Genomic DNA, 17,391 nt, shown 5'->3' on the forward strand with positions numbered 1-17,391 from the left:
ACCATTTTAGGTTCACAGTAATATCTCTTTAAACTGTAACAGTAAAAAAAAAAGTTGATTGTATAAGATAGATAGATAGATGGATAGATAGATGGTGTAGTGTTAAATGTAGTCACATGAAAGGGATGCTGATAAAGGAATTCTCACATTAAATATTCTGGATGATGCTGAAGATTCATTCTAATACAGAATGTCCTCTTTGGTCCTGTTCTCTGAAACTCTTAGCGTCCCATCATCAGAGCTGTCTTGTCTTGCCTATTTCCTCTATCTAATTACATTACCACTTTCCCTGTAAGGAACCATGCGATGTCCTCAAGTTCTTCTTGGCCTAATTTCCTAACAGAATTTCCTGGTGTTATCTGTGGTAGATCCCAAAGACATAATTGTTGTAGGGTCTGGAAAAGCATCTTGTGTTCACAATGTGCACACATGCATGCACACACACACACACACACACACACACACACACACACACACACAGAGTCACATTCACTGGGATTAACTTGTAGGGGTTAAGCACTCATTGTGATCAGTAAGCCATGTGTATCAGATTAATCTGAGATTTGAGATGCTTGTTAAAAATGGAGATTTTGGACCTCATCCAAGACCTATTAAATATGAATGTCTAAGGTTAAAGTCACAGATCATTTTTCTCCATCAAAGCATGTTTACATTTTTATGTTCCTTTAGGAACTTGCCAAACATTCAAGAATAGAGAGGATAATATAGTAAAGTCCACATATCAAAACTCAGTAATTAAGTCCTAGTCAGTGTTTGTCGATCTGTAATTTGAAGCCAGTTCTAGGCCTTGTATCACCTAGAATGGTTCCACACATGCCCCTGAGACATAACCATAATACGATGATCATCCTTAAGAATTCCTACTAATAACCTCCAATATCATTAGATTTCTGGCCCACATATTTCTTGTTTCACACACTTGCTAACTAGGTAGTATGCTATATGCTCAGATAGGTCACTGCTGCAGGTAGGACTTGACTCTGGACTGTTGCCCAGTGCTGTGGTTTTCTCTTTCAGCTTTTTTGCATTGAGTGAAAAATTTTCTGTATATATGTTTCATTTTATTTCCCACAGTCATCCATAAGGGGCTTCCATGATGGATGCCTGGAAGTATCCTTCCGATGCCATCCAGTTCTAAAAATGTTTCTTGAACCCTTATACACTTAATCAATAACATATTTGGGTAGAAATTTTTAAGTTGAATATAGTTTTCTTCTCAGAAATTTTCATGCATTTTCTTCTATATAGTTTCTGGTAAGTTTGATTATGGTTCTAGTTTCTTAGTGTTTTAATTAGTGTGTGTGGGGAGAGGGGACCATAGGTTGATGTTGGTTGGAGTCTGTTGTCACTCTCCCTGTTACGTGTTCAGACAGGGTCTCCTGACCTGAAGTTTACTGATTGCATTAGGCTCACTGGCTAGTGAGCTGGGGATCTGACTATGTTCACTTCATCCCCTCAGTGCTAGGGTTACTGATGTGCGAGACCACATCTAGCTTTTACCTGTATGTTGGGGATCTGAATGTAAGGCCTTGTGCATAGCAGGCGGTTTACTCGCTGAGTCCTGGATCTTTATTATTCTTATCTCAGCTTTATGGCTTTCTCTTATCTTTATTTTTTCAATGTCACAATAAAAACATCTATGATCAAAGTATTGTGTCTCAGAGCTGGGTGGATCTCTACCCACTTCTTCAGTTTTAAGGAACTTAAACACTGTCCCCCTTCGATGACATTTGCCTCCATTTTCTGTGTCTTAGTCTTTCAGTAATTGTAGATATTATATCTTTCAGGGGGAAACACCCTTTATCATTGCTTGTATTTCTGAGTTGGGTTTGTTGTTGTTGTTGTTGCTGCTGCTGCTGGTGGCAGTGGCGGCGGCGGCGGTGGCGGTGGTGGTTTAGGTTTACCTTCTACCAAGTTTCTTAGCTGTTGTGTTTCTGAATTGCTCTTCTATTTGGAGAATTGTCTTATTTTCATTCCTGGGTCAGATGGGATCTCTAGGGTCCTCTTTGCTGGTTACTGCTTCACCCATGCTTTTTAATCTATACTGCATCATACAGAAATGAATTGCCTCTTGCTGTAATTTGGTTCATGCCGTGGATCATTTATACTGATGCCTCAGCTTGGCTGGTGTCCTTTGAGCTGCTGACCTTCCTGTTTGGTTCCATTGATTGCTACTTCTAGCCCGTAGGAGATGGAATGAGAATGGCCCCCATAGGCTCATATGTTTGTGGAACTATTTGGAATGGATTAGGAGGTGTGACCTTACTGGAGGAGGCATGTCACTGGGAGACAGGCCTTGGGTTTCAAAAGACTTAATGCTATTCACAATGTGTCTCTCTACCTCTACTAGGAGATCAAGATGTAAGTTCTCAGCTGTTCCTTTGCATCATGGATTCTAATCCTGCAAAAACATAAACCAGATTAAATGTTTTCTTTTATAAATTGCCTTGGTATTTTATCCCAGCAATAGAAAACTAAGATAATGGCTGCTGTTCCTCAGATCATACACAACTGGTGGATGACCAGGCCCTTTTTTCATTGGTCAGCAGTACTTGCCACTTTTGAAATTTTTCAGCTGTCCTTTAGAATTGTACTTGCCTAGCTTGGATTCGGTGTTACAGCATTTTGTCTGATGTACATGGACACACCATTAAAGTGCATCATGTGCAGTGGTTAAGACGTAGTTGCAGAGCATTGTGTCCTTGAGAAAATATCATCCAGCCCTTACACACTTTCATAAACAGCCTCCTGATTGCATCACTAGCAGCCTTCAGAGAACTGTAGCATTTACCTCTTTCAAGCCCCAAACCATCATCTGATTATTTTTTTGACCCATAGACAAAAGGACAAATTACACGGTTCTTACTCTTTAGAAAATACATCTTGTATCTTATCATTCTTCCTTCCATCTTTACTTTAAAATATACCTAAATGCCAATGAATATGTGTAATGAATGTATATGCAATTTAAAGCTCATAAAGCAACTGACCACATACCTACCACCTAACTTGAGAAGTAAATTAACTCTTTAAAAATATTCTGCAGTTCTAGGCTGACTCCCCCATCCCCAAAGCCTTTTGCTGAGGTCAAGTTATAAGAAGATGGGAGTGGATGTACAGATTCTTTTCTGTAAGACACTTCTTTTCAATTAGAGAGAAAAAGCACAAACACAGTGTCTAGAGGACACGTTGAGCTATTGGTAACAGATACTCAGATGATTACACTGGAGGCTGGTGAGGTCACGCAGGCCACTGTTGCTTTCTGGCATCCTGGCAGGAGTTCTGAAGTACTGTTAACTCACCTGGTGTCTTTGTGTAAATATGAAAAATTTACTCTTGCTGTTTGTAATGGCTGTACACACACACATGCACACACACACACACACATGCACAACCAGTAAGACTTTAGCAACCTCCAGAGTTTATAGGCCACAGCCTACCCTTCCATAATTCAAGGTTTACAGAGCAAGTGGCTGCAGATGAGCTTCATCATTATAAAATGTCATACCTGTGCCCAGAATTCTTTGAAAGGCTTGGCATCACATGTGTAGGTAGACAAGCTCTCTCCTTTCACGCTCCTTGCTCCATGACTGGACTTATGAGCAAGCTGGGTTTTTGGAAAGCATAGGCTAGAAGTCATTTAGCAAACCTGAATTGTTATGAACTGGGTCAGAGGCAGGATGACTATTAGTAAAAGTAGGTCAGGCTTTGTGTTATCTGTTATGTTGTCTATGCCCAGTGAAATCCTGAGAGGTAGTGTGGTAAGACAAGTGAGCTCAGGGTGCATATGGAATGGATGGATGGATATGTAGTATCTCATAATATAGTCTTGGTTACCCTGAAACTTGCCATGTAGACTAGAATAGTATATAACTATGATGTTCTTCTTGCTTCTACTTCCTGAGTGCAGAAAGTAGATGCATGTACGACCATACTTGACTTTTCATGTTGAATTATTTATTTACTTGTATGTGTGTGTGCACGTGTGCATGCATGTGTGCGTGCTTACTTATATGTACCTGTCCATGTCTGTAGAGACCAGAAGAAGGTGTCATGCCTTCTCCTCTATTACTCTGTCTATTCCTTTGTAGCAGTCTCTCCTCAAACCTGGATATCATGTTTTCTCGGCAAGCAAGGAACCCCATTTCTTCCCCCTCAGAATAAGATCAGAGATATACATAGGATGCCTGGCTTTTTAATGTGTGTGTTGAGATCGAGAATGTTGTCCTCATGATCACACAGCAATCATTCTTAATTGTTGAGCCATTTCTCCATCACCATATTAAATTCCTAAGTCTAGATAACCATATGTTAGAGTTCATCCTGGACAACCCGGGGTCAATAATCTTATCCTTGTGTAGCTATTGTAATATAACCCTTTGTTTTTCTTTAAATCATCCCAGCTTTGGACAGTAATTTCTGTGGTCATATGTATTAGACAACTTTTTTCCTTGACAACAAATCCTTTTAAGATCTTAGAGACTCACAGCACCAGCTCTTTAGGTGTTACTCATGGATCTGTGTCTCAATTGCAATTCTGCCACAGGGTGTGGTCAGGGTTAAATTTATTCCTCATTCTAGACTGGAGCTTGTACTATAAGTTATTTTTTTTAGGGTACAGAGGCTTGAAGATCAGCTCTGACATGAGAGTTCTTATTCTCACACACTAGCTCAGACCTCAAAAGTACCTCCGGTCTGAGGTAGATGATCTGTACTAGCTAATTTTTTTTTTTACTTAAATTTTTTTTATATTTTTTATTGTATATTTTATTTATTTACATTTCAAATGTTATCCCCTTTTCCAGTTTCCCCTCCAGAAACTCCCTATCTCATCCTCCCTTCCCCTGCTTCTCTGAGGGTGCTCACCTACCCACCCACTCCTGCCTCCCTGCCCTGGCATTCCCCTACACTGAGGTATCAAGCCTTCAAAGGACCAAGGGCCACTCCTCCCATTGATGTCCGACAAGGCCATTCTCTACTACATATACAGCTGGAGTCATGAGTCCCTCCATGTGTACTCTTTAGTTGGTGCTTTAGTCTCTGGGAGCTATGGGGGGGGGGGATCTGATTGGTTGATATTATTGTTCTTCCTGTGGGTTGCAAACTCCTTCAGATCCTTCAGTCCTTTCTCTAACTCCTCCATTGGGGACCCTGTGCTAAGTCCACTGGTTGGCTGTGAGCATCCACCTCTATATTTTTCAGGCTCTGCAGAGCCCAGGTTCCTGTCATCATGCACTTCTTGGCATCCACAATAGTCTACGTTTGGTGTCTGTATATGGGATGGATCCCCAGGTGGGACAGTCTCTGGATGGCCTTTCCTTCAGTCTCTGCTCCACACTTGTCTCTGTTATTCCTCCCGTGAGTATTTTGTTTCCCCTTCTAAGAAGAAACAAGGCATCCACACTTTGGTCTTCCTTCTTCTTGAGCTTCATGTGGTCTGTGAATTATATCTTGGGTATTCTGAGCTCTTAGGCTAATTTTCTATTGGTGGAACTAGTCAGTGTCTCAGACCAACACAGAGAATTCTGATTTAAACTGATTCCATGAGGAGTGTATTATAAGAGGTGAGAGTGATCTCCCATCATGCCCCTCTCCAGCCTTTGCAGCTGCTCTCCTTACAGTGTTTGTCAGGACAAAGCTAAAGGAGTTCATGAAGAAGTTTTGCCTGCATTTGGAGTACATAATGTGTTAAGAGATTCCACTACTATGTATAGCCTGGTTTGTGTTCAGATTTGATTTTGTGAACTTGGGGCTGGGGATTGATGCCAGCTACAGTGACCCCAGCCAGCTGTTGTAGAAGTCTGCACCAGTAGAGACTTCATTGTATGCAGTGTCACAGCCAAGTGGAGCCTGAGGTCACACCTTGTTCTTCACTGCCCCAGTCACTGTGGTGATCTATGAAGCATGACACCTTTATGCCTGTGTCTGCCTCCACCAACTGTACTACTTACTCCTCACCTCTCTACCTGGATTTTTTGAGGTCTTGTGCATTCCAAACAAACCTTAAACTCACTACATAGCCAGGGATGACTTTGAACTCCTGATCCTCCTACCTCTTATCTCCCCAGATCCAAGATTACAGGCACATGCCACCATGCTTGACTTGTGCAGTGCTGTGGGGCTAGCCCTGGATTTGCACATCTAAGCTATGTCCCCAGCCCCATGCCTGGGGTTGTTCATTTTTGGTTTGATTAATGCCCCTTCACTTGTTAGTTTTACTGGTTAGTCATACTGAGTAATCTCACTGGTTAGAAGTGTTTGGCACTGATTGGCTTTTCTACAACAGTTCCAGAAATTCCTCTACATGACTTAGTGATGATGCCATTTCTTGTTTAAAAAAAATTGATTACCTTGTTTCAATGAGATTTTTTAGCTCAATAGCCGCACTGAAACAGGAATCCCAGTGTTACAAGCAGAAATGTAATATCGTTTTACCACAACAAAGATTGACTGGGAGGCATTGGGGGTATCAGTTTTATTCATCAAGAGCCTGACAGCTGGCTCCTCTCAAGAGCAATTTTCTTGATGAAACTATTATCATTTTGTAAGAGCAATCAGAGTCATGGTGGAAAACCTGGTTGGTAGTTGGTCAGGTTAATTCGGTGGGTAAGTGGTGTAGGTCCTACATGATTTAGCAGGAATCTAACTTGTCACAAGTCATAGAATACTTAGAAGCGCTGGATTTTAAAGTTTCTTTAGAATATGAAGGTATGAAGTCTGTCTTCCCACTGTGTTCCCAAAGCCTAGCATACTGTCTGTCACATAATAGACATTCAGAATATGCTAGAGGGATCAGTGCAGATTTTTTAAGTGACCAGTAGAGGAAAAACCTGGGAAGAGTCTTGGAGTCCTGGGACATAGAAGGGGCATGTAGGAGCATCCTTTAAAATAGTGGTGTCAGGCATGAGATGAGATTCATACTTAGACCCTACCTTGAGGTAAGAACCTGATGGAGACCAGATTCTGCCTTGAAAGGTATGAATATGGCTATGGAATACCACATGGCCATGATACTTTGATCCACATACAATCACCATCATTCCCTGCTGTATCCCCTTGTCCTCGGCCCTTCATGATGTGCCTGCAGACCTCCACTGTGGCTTTGGCTTCAGTAATAGCTTCAGTGTAGGATTTTCTTCTGGCAGCTGAAGCTCATTCTTTCTCTTACGCTGTCTGCATGTTGAAGTGCTGGTATTGGATGCTCATGTCAGTGATTGAATGGAGTGGGTGGGGAGCCCAGGACCTTCCCTTCTTGTGTGGGATAAACTCTTAGGTGCCTGGGTTCTTCCAGCAGCTTAACCTATAGCCCTCACTGAGATAACCGCCTTGATGATACACCACATACTGACAACTTCCCCCACTTTGCCTGTGTGTGTGTGCGTGTGTTTCACTTTCTAAGAAAGCCTCTTGCTCTTGAAACTGGGGGAAACTCAGATTGCCCAAGTCTGTCTGGCTTCTGAAGACCTAAGTAATAGGTACTCTTGATGCTACAAAGCCCAATAAACACAGGACTTAGATTCTTAAAAACTTAATAGAAAGAAAATGTGGTTTAATTCCTAAATTGTATGGCTCTTTGAGATGGCAGGGTATTTTCAAAAGGCAGTTAAATGTCCCCTTCTTCAGAAACTTTAGTGATAGATGCTTTTTTGTAGGACAGAGTCTCATTTGACTTGCAGGGCACTCACAACTTACACAGCTTTGCCCCTTTCTCTTGGAGCCTCTGGTTTGTGTCTGAATCTGCATTGTCAGGTAACACTGCAGCATCACCCACCCACCCTGGCCTTCAGAATCAGGTCCTTCAGAACGTGTGGATGCGATGACCATTCTGCAAAGACTGCACAGTGAGTGGGCCATGAGCAACATCATCACACTGACTTTTTCTTTTTTCTTCTTTGCAGATATCTCTGTGAGCCTGCTAACCCTCGTGGTTACCGCCTGTGGTCTTGCCCTCTTTGGTGTCTCTCTTTTCGTGTCTTGGAAACTGTGCTGGGTTCCGTGGCGAGAGCGAGGCCTGTTTTCTGGTGGCAAAGACAACAACCAAGAGCCTCTTAACTACACTGACACAGAGACAAATGAGCAGGAGAACAGTGAGGACTTCCTAGACCCACCTACACCCTGCCCTGATCCCTCCATGAAGGTCAGCCACACCTCCCCCGACATTCCCCTCTCCACCCAGCCAGGTGGCCAGGAGAACTGTGCCCACGCCGTCCGTGTGCAGCGACAAGTCACAGAGCCAACGCCGTCAGCTCGGTCAGTAATGCCCCTTCCTTTATGAGTGCAAAGCAGGGATCACCCTCTCCCCCTTGCTTACCAGTGGTGGGACTGACTGACCACCTGAGAATCAGTGCAAAGCAGGGACCACCCTGTCCCCCTTGGTTACCAGTGGCGGGACTGACTGACCACCTGAGAATGAGGTAATCATCGAGATGTCCACTCAGTCCCAGAAACATGAAAATGGGGAACTCTGGACCTAGTTCCAGAGCTCAGCGTAGTTTCCATGGAGTCCTTAAAAGTAACAATTAACATTGCTCTCAAATCATTTAGTCATTATTTTTGTATAGTTTACTGTTCTGACATAGGTACTGTTATTTTGATTTTACAGTAAGAGAAATTTAGAATTTAAGAAGGATGTATGTTAGTATGTACCCAGATCAAGATCTGGATACCAGGATCTGAGCTTTTAACTACTTCTCTTATGGAGGCCTCCTAAAGCCAAAAAAGCCTCTTACCTATTCTAGCATTCTTCAGATCCCACAATATAACTGGAAGTTTTTGTCTACTGTCAGGCATTGTAACAATTGCAGACTACTAGGAATGGAGTTTTTATTGTTTGGATGTTATATGTTCTTAAGCAGTAGATGAATAATGTACTGATGAGTACTAATGTAGTGATTAAAAATCAGTGGGCTCTGGGGTGTAAAGAACTACTTTATTGACATATGTGGCATGGAACAAGTCACATAACCTCCATACGTGTTCATTTCGGCTTCTGTAACAGAGGGATAGCAGAAGTACCAACTTAGGAGTGATTTTGAGAGTGAAATGGTTATGTACTCTTGCACAGATTGTTGTCACACTTATTTAGCTATTTTACTCAGTCCTTATATCTCTACCCCGTTCCAACCCTTATTCCACCCTAATCCCTCCAACCCCTCAACACTAGGTAGGAGAGAAATAAGGTTAGAGGGGAAAGGGGGTGTAGACCTCTTTAGGCTACTTACTGCTGATTGGGGCATTGGGTTTCTTGGGGGGAAGTCCACTCTTCATAGTCAGGATGTCTTCAGTTATTCTCATCTCTTTGCCCAAGACCACTTGACAAAGTGCCTCAGCAGGAGGCAGCAGCAGCAGGGAGGAGCAGCTTCCACAGGACCTCTTGGGGCTCTCCCATTTATACCTTCTCCAGAGTCCTTAGAATTAAAGTATCTGCAGCTGCAAAAATCACGCCCCTGCTAGTGCACAAGGCAAAATCAGAGTTGCCTGTGAAGCAGCCACTTAGCCCACACCTGGGATTAAAACAAAAGCATATTCATATAAGCCAACCAGGTTTTAAAGAAATCCAAACTCTCACTACACAGATATGCAGGGGTGGCACCAATCTCTCACTACAGAGATTTGCAGGGGTGGCACCAATCTCTCACTACACAGATCTGCAGAGGTGGCACTGCCATTCTGCCTTCCATGTCACTGTTTTCATCACCACTGCCATTGGAATGGAGCTCTCCCAAGATGCTAAAGTTGGACGCTGAGGAAGAGGCACACGTCCTCCAAAATGCTAAGGCTGTGCAAAGGTTAATTTGAGGTTAAGCAACCTGTTCTAATCACTGGATAGAAAACCGAATTTTTGGTAAAATATTTTACGGGGAAAAAGACACAGGGATCAGCCTTTTTAAAAATGAAAGTATTTGTTTGAGTTATAGCCAGAGAAATAACATGCAATTATTATTTTTTTTAAATATGAGCCTAGTTTGGGTGTCTTTAAAAAGACCTTTCTGTTCTCTGAAAATAGGAATGATAATGCAGTTTATCCTAGAGACTGCCTATTCATATTACATGAGATAGAATATGACAGTTATAGTTTTATTTTTTTTCCAGAAACTTATTTTAGCATTATTTCTAGTTCTGTATCAAAGAGCAAAAGTTAAGTAGTCTTCCTTAAGGAAGTGGCTGGTTGTCTGCCATTTGATTTACAAGAAATCCTCAGATTTTATCAGTAGGATTTCTCTTCAGATGACTAGAGTTCACACAGTGGGACAGACTTATAATAAGATCTTTTAGTGTCCCCCAAGACCTGGAGCCCTTCATGTGGGTCACTCCTCAAGGTGTCTCACAGTTGCTTCTGTTCTGCATCCAGTTGCTCCTGTCTGGATTCTCTCAGACACATAGTCATACAAATGGTCTCCCTCCTCACCTATTCTGATTGGTATGGCCTGCGTATGTTATGGCTGAGTAGCTTGGTGTTCTTTGGAAATCCTAACAGTGGGAGTGGGGGCTGTCTGGATTCCTTTGCCTACTTGTGGGACCTCTCCACTGGGTTGCCTTGCCCAGCCTTGATATGATGGTACATGTCTAATCTTGTAGATTGTCATACTGAGTTTGGTTGATGTCCCTGGAATGCCTGCTCTTTTCTGAGGGAAGGAGGGGGTGGGGGTAGAGTGTGGGCATTCTGGGGGAGAGGGGCAACAGGGGCCTGGGAGAGGTTGGGAGGGGGTAGTGAGGGGAAACTGTAGTCAGGATGTAATATAAGAGAGAAGAACAAAAAGCAGTGTTCTTATTAGATTCGATCTGTGCATCCTGCCCTATAACGCTAGAAACCGCTATCAATGCTATCTCTGTAATTATTACAATGTAATAATTAGCATAGAAAAATATTTAGATAGACTGTGTATAAAGAAATGTATTTAAACGAGAAAATTCATTGTTGGTTTCACCATAGATTTGCGGAAATTCGGTAGAAGAAACAAAAAGGAGAATAATAAAGGACTAATCCCCCTCAAGTGCACTTTATATTCAGATTATTCTAGATTTGAAGATATGCAATTAAATTATCTTTCAAACAGAGAAAATTGGGTTCAGTAACAGCTGAACTGCCATTAGCAATTTAAATGCTTTTTGGCTGCATTTGACCCAGTGTTAACAATTTGTATTATTGTGCATTTAAACCAATCATTCCTAAATTACTACTGACTAGTTCTGTGGATTCTTCCTGGAAATGCATATCTTTGTCTAGCAGTGTATCATGCACTGTTCCTCAAATTCATTAGCAAGTGTTTTGTTAGAATGTGTACATACGCACATGCATGCACACACACATGTACATGCACACATGGGAAAGAAGAGGGAGAAAATGTGTTGTGGGAGCTCTTTCCCTGGGGAGTTGTAAACCGTCTGTCTATCTTGTATACTACCACCAACCAACCAAGGTATAATTCCAACATTGCCTAAATTGGGGAATCTTACTTTTCTCAGAATGTTTTAATAGCAGAGCTTTCTAAGAAACCTTAAATATATGAAACTCCTGAACCCCCGAAGTAGAAGGAACCTGAAATTCTATCTACTCTGTTTCATGAGTCATGCATGTCCCATGCATGCATAAAAGTTTATTTGAGCCTCAAATTTCTTGCCTAAATAACAACTGAACTGGTCAACCTCAACTCCTTATCAGCTCTGTGAAGGCCCTGTGCCAATCAGCGTAGTTTCCCCTCATGTCAGGGCCACCATGGTGCACAACTCTAGAGGTTTCCTGTTCACTTGGACTCAGCAGAAAGCTCTCTATACTCAGCTGCTACACTTGCTTCCCTGGCTCCCTGCAGTGTTTAAGCTGGTTTGTGCCTAGAGTCCTTAACACAGGCTGCTTGCTCCCTCAGCCACCAGTGCTTTTCTTCTATTCTGACCCTTCCTATTTGCCTTGGCAATGTGAATGTTCTAGCCTAAATGTCTCTGCCCAGCATACCCCACCAGAAAAGAATGTGTTCTAGCTTCTACTGCAGTTGTTCTCAACCTGTGGGGCACAACCTTTGGGGGGGGGCGTTGAATGAGCCCTTCTTCACAGGAGTCACACATCAGATATCCTGCATATCAGATATTTACATTATGATTCATAACAGTAGCAAAATTACAGTTATGAAGTAACAACGTAATGACTATTGTCAGGGATCACCAGAACTTGAAGAACTGTGTTAAAGGGTTGCAGCAGTAGGAAGAACCACAGTTCTATTGCCCTCCCACCTCAGGTTTTGTTGTCACTCCTTCATAGCATTCGACTGTTTCCAAGTCATCGTTTGTTTGCTTTGTTCCTGTACTTTGCTCTAGACTGTTCTGTAAGCGCAAAGACCCATATCTATTTTGTTTTCTTTTCTGTGGCTAGTCCTTGGTACAGTTCTAGGAATGGCAGACTTTCTTCTGTGAATGGCTGACAGAATACACTGGCTAGCAGCAGGCCACTTTTCCCTTCTTCTCTGACAAGGGTGGCCAAAGGTCAGAATTATAGACTACGTAGGGCCTATAATGGTGTGAGCCTGGTGGAAAGGCACTCACCTCAAGCTTCACGTTTATTAAGAGCCTCCCATGTAGACTTTTGACCTTATCTCTGAAGTAAACAATCCGTACAGTCACGACAATGCACTGACAGGGGTTGAAGATGAAGAAAACCACCAGCCTCTACATTTGGATCCCTAGTACTGAGGTTAATGACATAACTCAGTATGGCAGTCTTATTTTCGTGGCTGGGATAGGACCCAGAGTCTCACACATGCTAGGTAAATGCTCTGTCACTGGGTTATATCCCCAGACCTGAGTAGCAGGTTTCTATTAAGCCCTATTTTTGTATTGAAAACAAAAAGGGTTTGTATTACTCTTATAATTATTTCTTTAGATTTTAATAAGTAGATAAATTTGAAAACGGAAGTTGCCTAGGCTTCTCTGAATTCCCATGAAACCCTAAAATTATATTTAAATGCATGTTTCCTGACTAGTATTTTTTTAATTATGAGAAGCTGTTACATCCCTGGCAGTAATGTATTTACTCTAAACATACATATTAAGCATCTGCTGTGTGGAAAATTCTGTAGTGGGTACCAATATTTTTTAACAGGCAAAGAAAATGTATCACTCTCCTCAAAGACTCCAAAGAAGAACACCAATCACACAGATTGAAACATTCAAGTCCTTCTTAGAGGTTAATCTGGCAGGAATAACATAAGATCCATAGGATTGGTAAAGCCCAGGCAAGGGGGACTAACGTAGTCCCAGAGTGGTTAAGGCATATGTAATCCCAGTGCTGCTGGGAATGGAAAGAGATTGTTGATAAGAGCTACTACAAAAGGGAAATGTATTTGAAAGTGGCACCAAGGTTTCAAGCCTGAGTGACTTGGGAGTGGGTAGGAGGGAAAAGCCACATGTCTGTGTGTCTAGTTGCACTTAACCCAACTCCTCTGCTGGTTTCAAGCAGACCCCTTCTTCGTCTTCTTCATAATCTCACTCTTGAGAGAAGCCCCCACAGCCTCAGATTGCCACTTCCTCCTTCCCTTGCAGCATGTCACTATGCCTTCCCCGTCTAGGGCATCCCTTATCTGTCTGGTTTAGAAAAAGCCAACTCTCCTCTCTCCGTCACAGGGAGTCTCAGAGGAGAATAAAGTCCTGTCTCACTGTTTCTGTACTTCGTTACCAACAAAGGTAGTTCAGTTCAGTTTGCCTCTCTCTCTCTCTCTCTCTCTCTCTCTCTCTCTCTCTCTCTCTCTCTCTCTCTTTTTTTCTGTTGGCCCCTGAAGCCTGTAGCCTGTAGGAAGGTAGATTTGGTTTCATCTTTGAGTTGAGGTCACAGATGAAGAAACATAGAAGAGTTTACTCATCCATGGCTGCACAGAAAACCCTTTCTGTGGAAGGCATGTTGAGGGCCCTAAGCACTGGGTGCTAGACACAGGAGGCTCAGTAGCAGAGCTTTGGTGAAACTTACTGAGGCCAGAGAGCTGAACATTCTTCCGAGAGCTTGGACCATGAGAGAATTTAGTTGTTTTCCTGTTGATATTTCCAGTAAAATGTAAGAGAGTAAAATGAAAGAGGCTCAACTTTCATCTCTTCCATAACAATGTATTGGGCCAGAGCCTCTTTATTCTTTCTGTTCCCAGACTCTCTAGCCTGTAGTCAGTAAGAATCCCCACATGTTGTGCTTGAGAAACCCCGTAGAACTGTGGTTTTCCCTGTTAGGCCAGTTGTTAACTTCAAGACCTGGACTAGACTAGTTTTCTTCACCTCGAAGTCCACTGGTTGTCTGTCTGTTTACATTCTCATCTCTTGAGAATTGTAGTAAATCTTTTCTCCTTTCTTAAGATCTAATGGAAATGATTGGCATTGGGAGTGATACTTCAGGGACTGATCCTAGAGCTGGAACTGGTTAATTTAGAGAAAAGGGGAGGAAGAAAAACCCCTTTGCCCTTGGACTCCTTCCCCTGTCTTTTCCCATCCTGCCCTGGGGATGGGACTGAGCCCAAGGCTCAGAATCCTTCAGATGTGAAAGTATGCAAATGTCTTGCAGGAAAACTGTTCTACAAACTGTGTTAAATATCTTTGTTTCTTTAATAAATTTTTTTATTTACTTATTTTTGTACTCACTTTACGTATCAGTTACAACCTCCTCCTCCTCTCTTCCCAGGCCCACTCTTACAAATCCCTTTTCCCTATTACCCTCTCTCCTTTAGAGAAGGTGGAGCCCCTTTTGGGTACCACCCCACCCTGGGACATCTAGTCCCAACAAGACTAGGCACATCCTCTCCCACTGAGGCCCAACGAGGCAGACCAGGTAGGGGAAACGGATCCAATGGCAGATAACAGAGACAGAGACAGCTCTCCCAGCTCTACCCCCCAACTGGCTAGGGGACCCACATGAAGTCTAAGCTGCACATTTGCTACAAATGTATAGAAGAATCTAGGTCCAGCTCCTGAATGTTCCCTGATGGTGCCCAGGCTCTGTGAGCCCCCATGGGCCCAGGTTAGTTGACTCTGTGGATCTTCTTGTGGTGTCCTTGGTCCCTCTGACTTGCTCACTTCTATCCCCCACTCTTCCACAAGATTCCCCAGGCTCCACCTGATGTTTGAGTGTGGGTCTTTGCACCTGCCCCATCTGCTGATGGATGAAGCCTCCCAGGAGACAGCTATGCTAGGTTCCTGTCTGCAGGCATAGTAGTGTATCATTAATAGTGTCAGGAATTGTCTCTCTCACATGGGATGAGTCTCAAGTTGGGGCAGTCTTTGGTTAGCTGTTCCCTCAGTCTCTGCTTCATCTTTATCTCTACACATGTTACAGGCAAGAAAGATTTGTGGTTGAAGATTTTGTGGCTGAGTTGATGTCCCTGTCTCTCCTCTGGAAGTCCTGCTTGTCTATGGGAGGTGGCCACTTCAGTCTCTGTATCCCCCTCTAGTAAGAATCTCAGCTAGGATCACTCTCATAGACTTCCAGTATTATCCCTAGTCCCAGGCCTTCAGTTCATCACCAGAGATGCCCCCTCCCACTGCCGGTTTCCATTCTCCCAGCTCTCTCCTGCCTCCTTCTCCCCATACCTGACGGTCGTCCCTCTTCCCCACCACTGCTCAGTTCCACTTCTCCATCCATCTCCAATGACGACTTAATTCCGCCTTCTGAGTGAGATTCTTGCATCCTCCCTTGGAACCTCCTTATTCACAGTACTTCATCCCAGTTTCTTTGGATCTGTGGGTTGTAGCATGGTCGTCCTGCCCTTGATGTATCTTTGAACCCAGATTTTTTCCAGATTGAGCTCAGGTCTGCGGTGGCCGAGGACAGTCTTTTAAGTTTTTTTTTTTCTTGGCTCCTCCATGAAAAGAAATAACATCTTCTGGCCTGAGAGAATGGGAGCTGGAGAAACCAGAGAACTGCAGTCCTGGCAGCCAGTTTCTTAGAGCCTGCACTAGGGTGTGGCTGATTTACAGAGGATAGTGTCTTTGAATTTCCCGACCTATTGTTCTTGAAAATTACCCCCCCCACCCCCGTGTGTATTTGTACACTATACACATGGGTGGTACCCACAGACACCAGAAGAGGGTGTTGGATCCCCTAGAAGAGTTAGATGGTTGTGAGTTACAATGTGGGTGCTAGGAGCTTCAGTAGATCCTCTGTAAGAGCAACAAGTGCTTTAGCTTGGGAACAATCTCTCCATCTCCACCCCCCTTACCTCTTTTCATTCATTGTGCGCATTAAGTCCTGTGAGTACAGGACTTCATTCACTGTGTGCATTAAATCCTAAGAGTATAGGACTTCCCACACCTACTCAGAAAGTAGCATCCTTTGTTTTAGAAAAATTCCTCCTCACCACAGTCATTTAGTGTCACAGTGTCACTCAGAGACACTAGAATTCAATACCCTCCCTGGAGAACATTGTGTTGAATGGTCTGGAGACCACTCAGAACCACTGCACTAGTGTTGGGAGTATACTGGTCATAGCCCTGGTCTCTGTCTTTCTTCTTTTGTTTTAGACTTGCCTTTTCTTCCTATCTCAGTCTGAGTAGCCAGTGAGAGGTATGGGATAATGATTTTACGTTTCCTCTACCTCATCTTCTCCCTTGTGTCCCGGGGGCAGCCTCCCTGCTCTGATTTCTCAGGACACAGAGTGCTAGCTAACAGTTATGCAGGGAAGTTGTGAGTTACACTGGTTTTCTGACTCTTTTGGACTTCTCTATTCTGTGTGTGTGCTGCACAGACACGCATGTACACTCAGACATACAGACACTCATGCACGTTCAGACACACAGAGATACACATGTGCACCACATACAGAGAAACAGAGACATATGTAACAGGGATAGACTCACTTGCACACATAGAGACACACAAACACACATGATGTCAGTAAACTCTCTCTGCTTCTTGGAAGAAGCCCCAGACAGAGAAGAACTGTCATGCCCGGTTCTACTCTGTGCTTTTTACTTCAGTCCACTACCCTACAGTGCGACTGAACTGTTTCCCCACTAGTAATTCTGGAGATAAATTTTAGTGGAAATGAATTAACATGTTAAACTGTTATGTAATACTCATATTTGTGATTGTTTTTAGAAGAATACCTATCATATGTGTGTATGTGCATGTGTGCACATCGCATGAGTCTATGTATAGGTCAGAGGACAACCTCAGCTGTTGTTCCTCAGGCACTATCTACCATCTTTTCTTGTGAGTCAGGATCTCTCCTTGGTCTGGAACTTACCAAGCAGGCAAGGCTGCCTGGGCAGTGAGCCCCAGGGAGACACTTATCTCCACCTTCCCCATGCTGGGATTACAGATGTGTGCTGTCACACTTAGATTTTGTTTTACACACACACACACACACACACACACACACACACACACACACACATTAAAGATTCTAG

General features: G+C 43.1%; 1 protein-coding gene across 1 annotated transcript in view; it reads left to right on the top strand.

Moving 5' to 3' along the window:
* Positions 1-17,391, top strand: part of Syt9 (synaptotagmin 9) — a 162,736-nt gene that overhangs the window by 43,816 nt on the left and 101,529 nt on the right. Inside the window, exon 2 of the mRNA XM_028768054.1 lies at positions 7,920-8,271. Coding sequence (XP_028623887.1) covers positions 7,920-8,271 — 352 coding nt within the window. The remainder of the gene's footprint in view (positions 1-7,919; positions 8,272-17,391) is intronic.

Source organism: Grammomys surdaster, unplaced genomic scaffold (genome assembly GCF_004785775.1).
Source record: "Grammomys surdaster isolate TR1022 unplaced genomic scaffold, NIH_TR_1.0 184, whole genome shotgun sequence".
Classification (NCBI taxonomy): Eukaryota; Metazoa; Chordata; class Mammalia; order Rodentia; family Muridae; genus Grammomys; species Grammomys surdaster.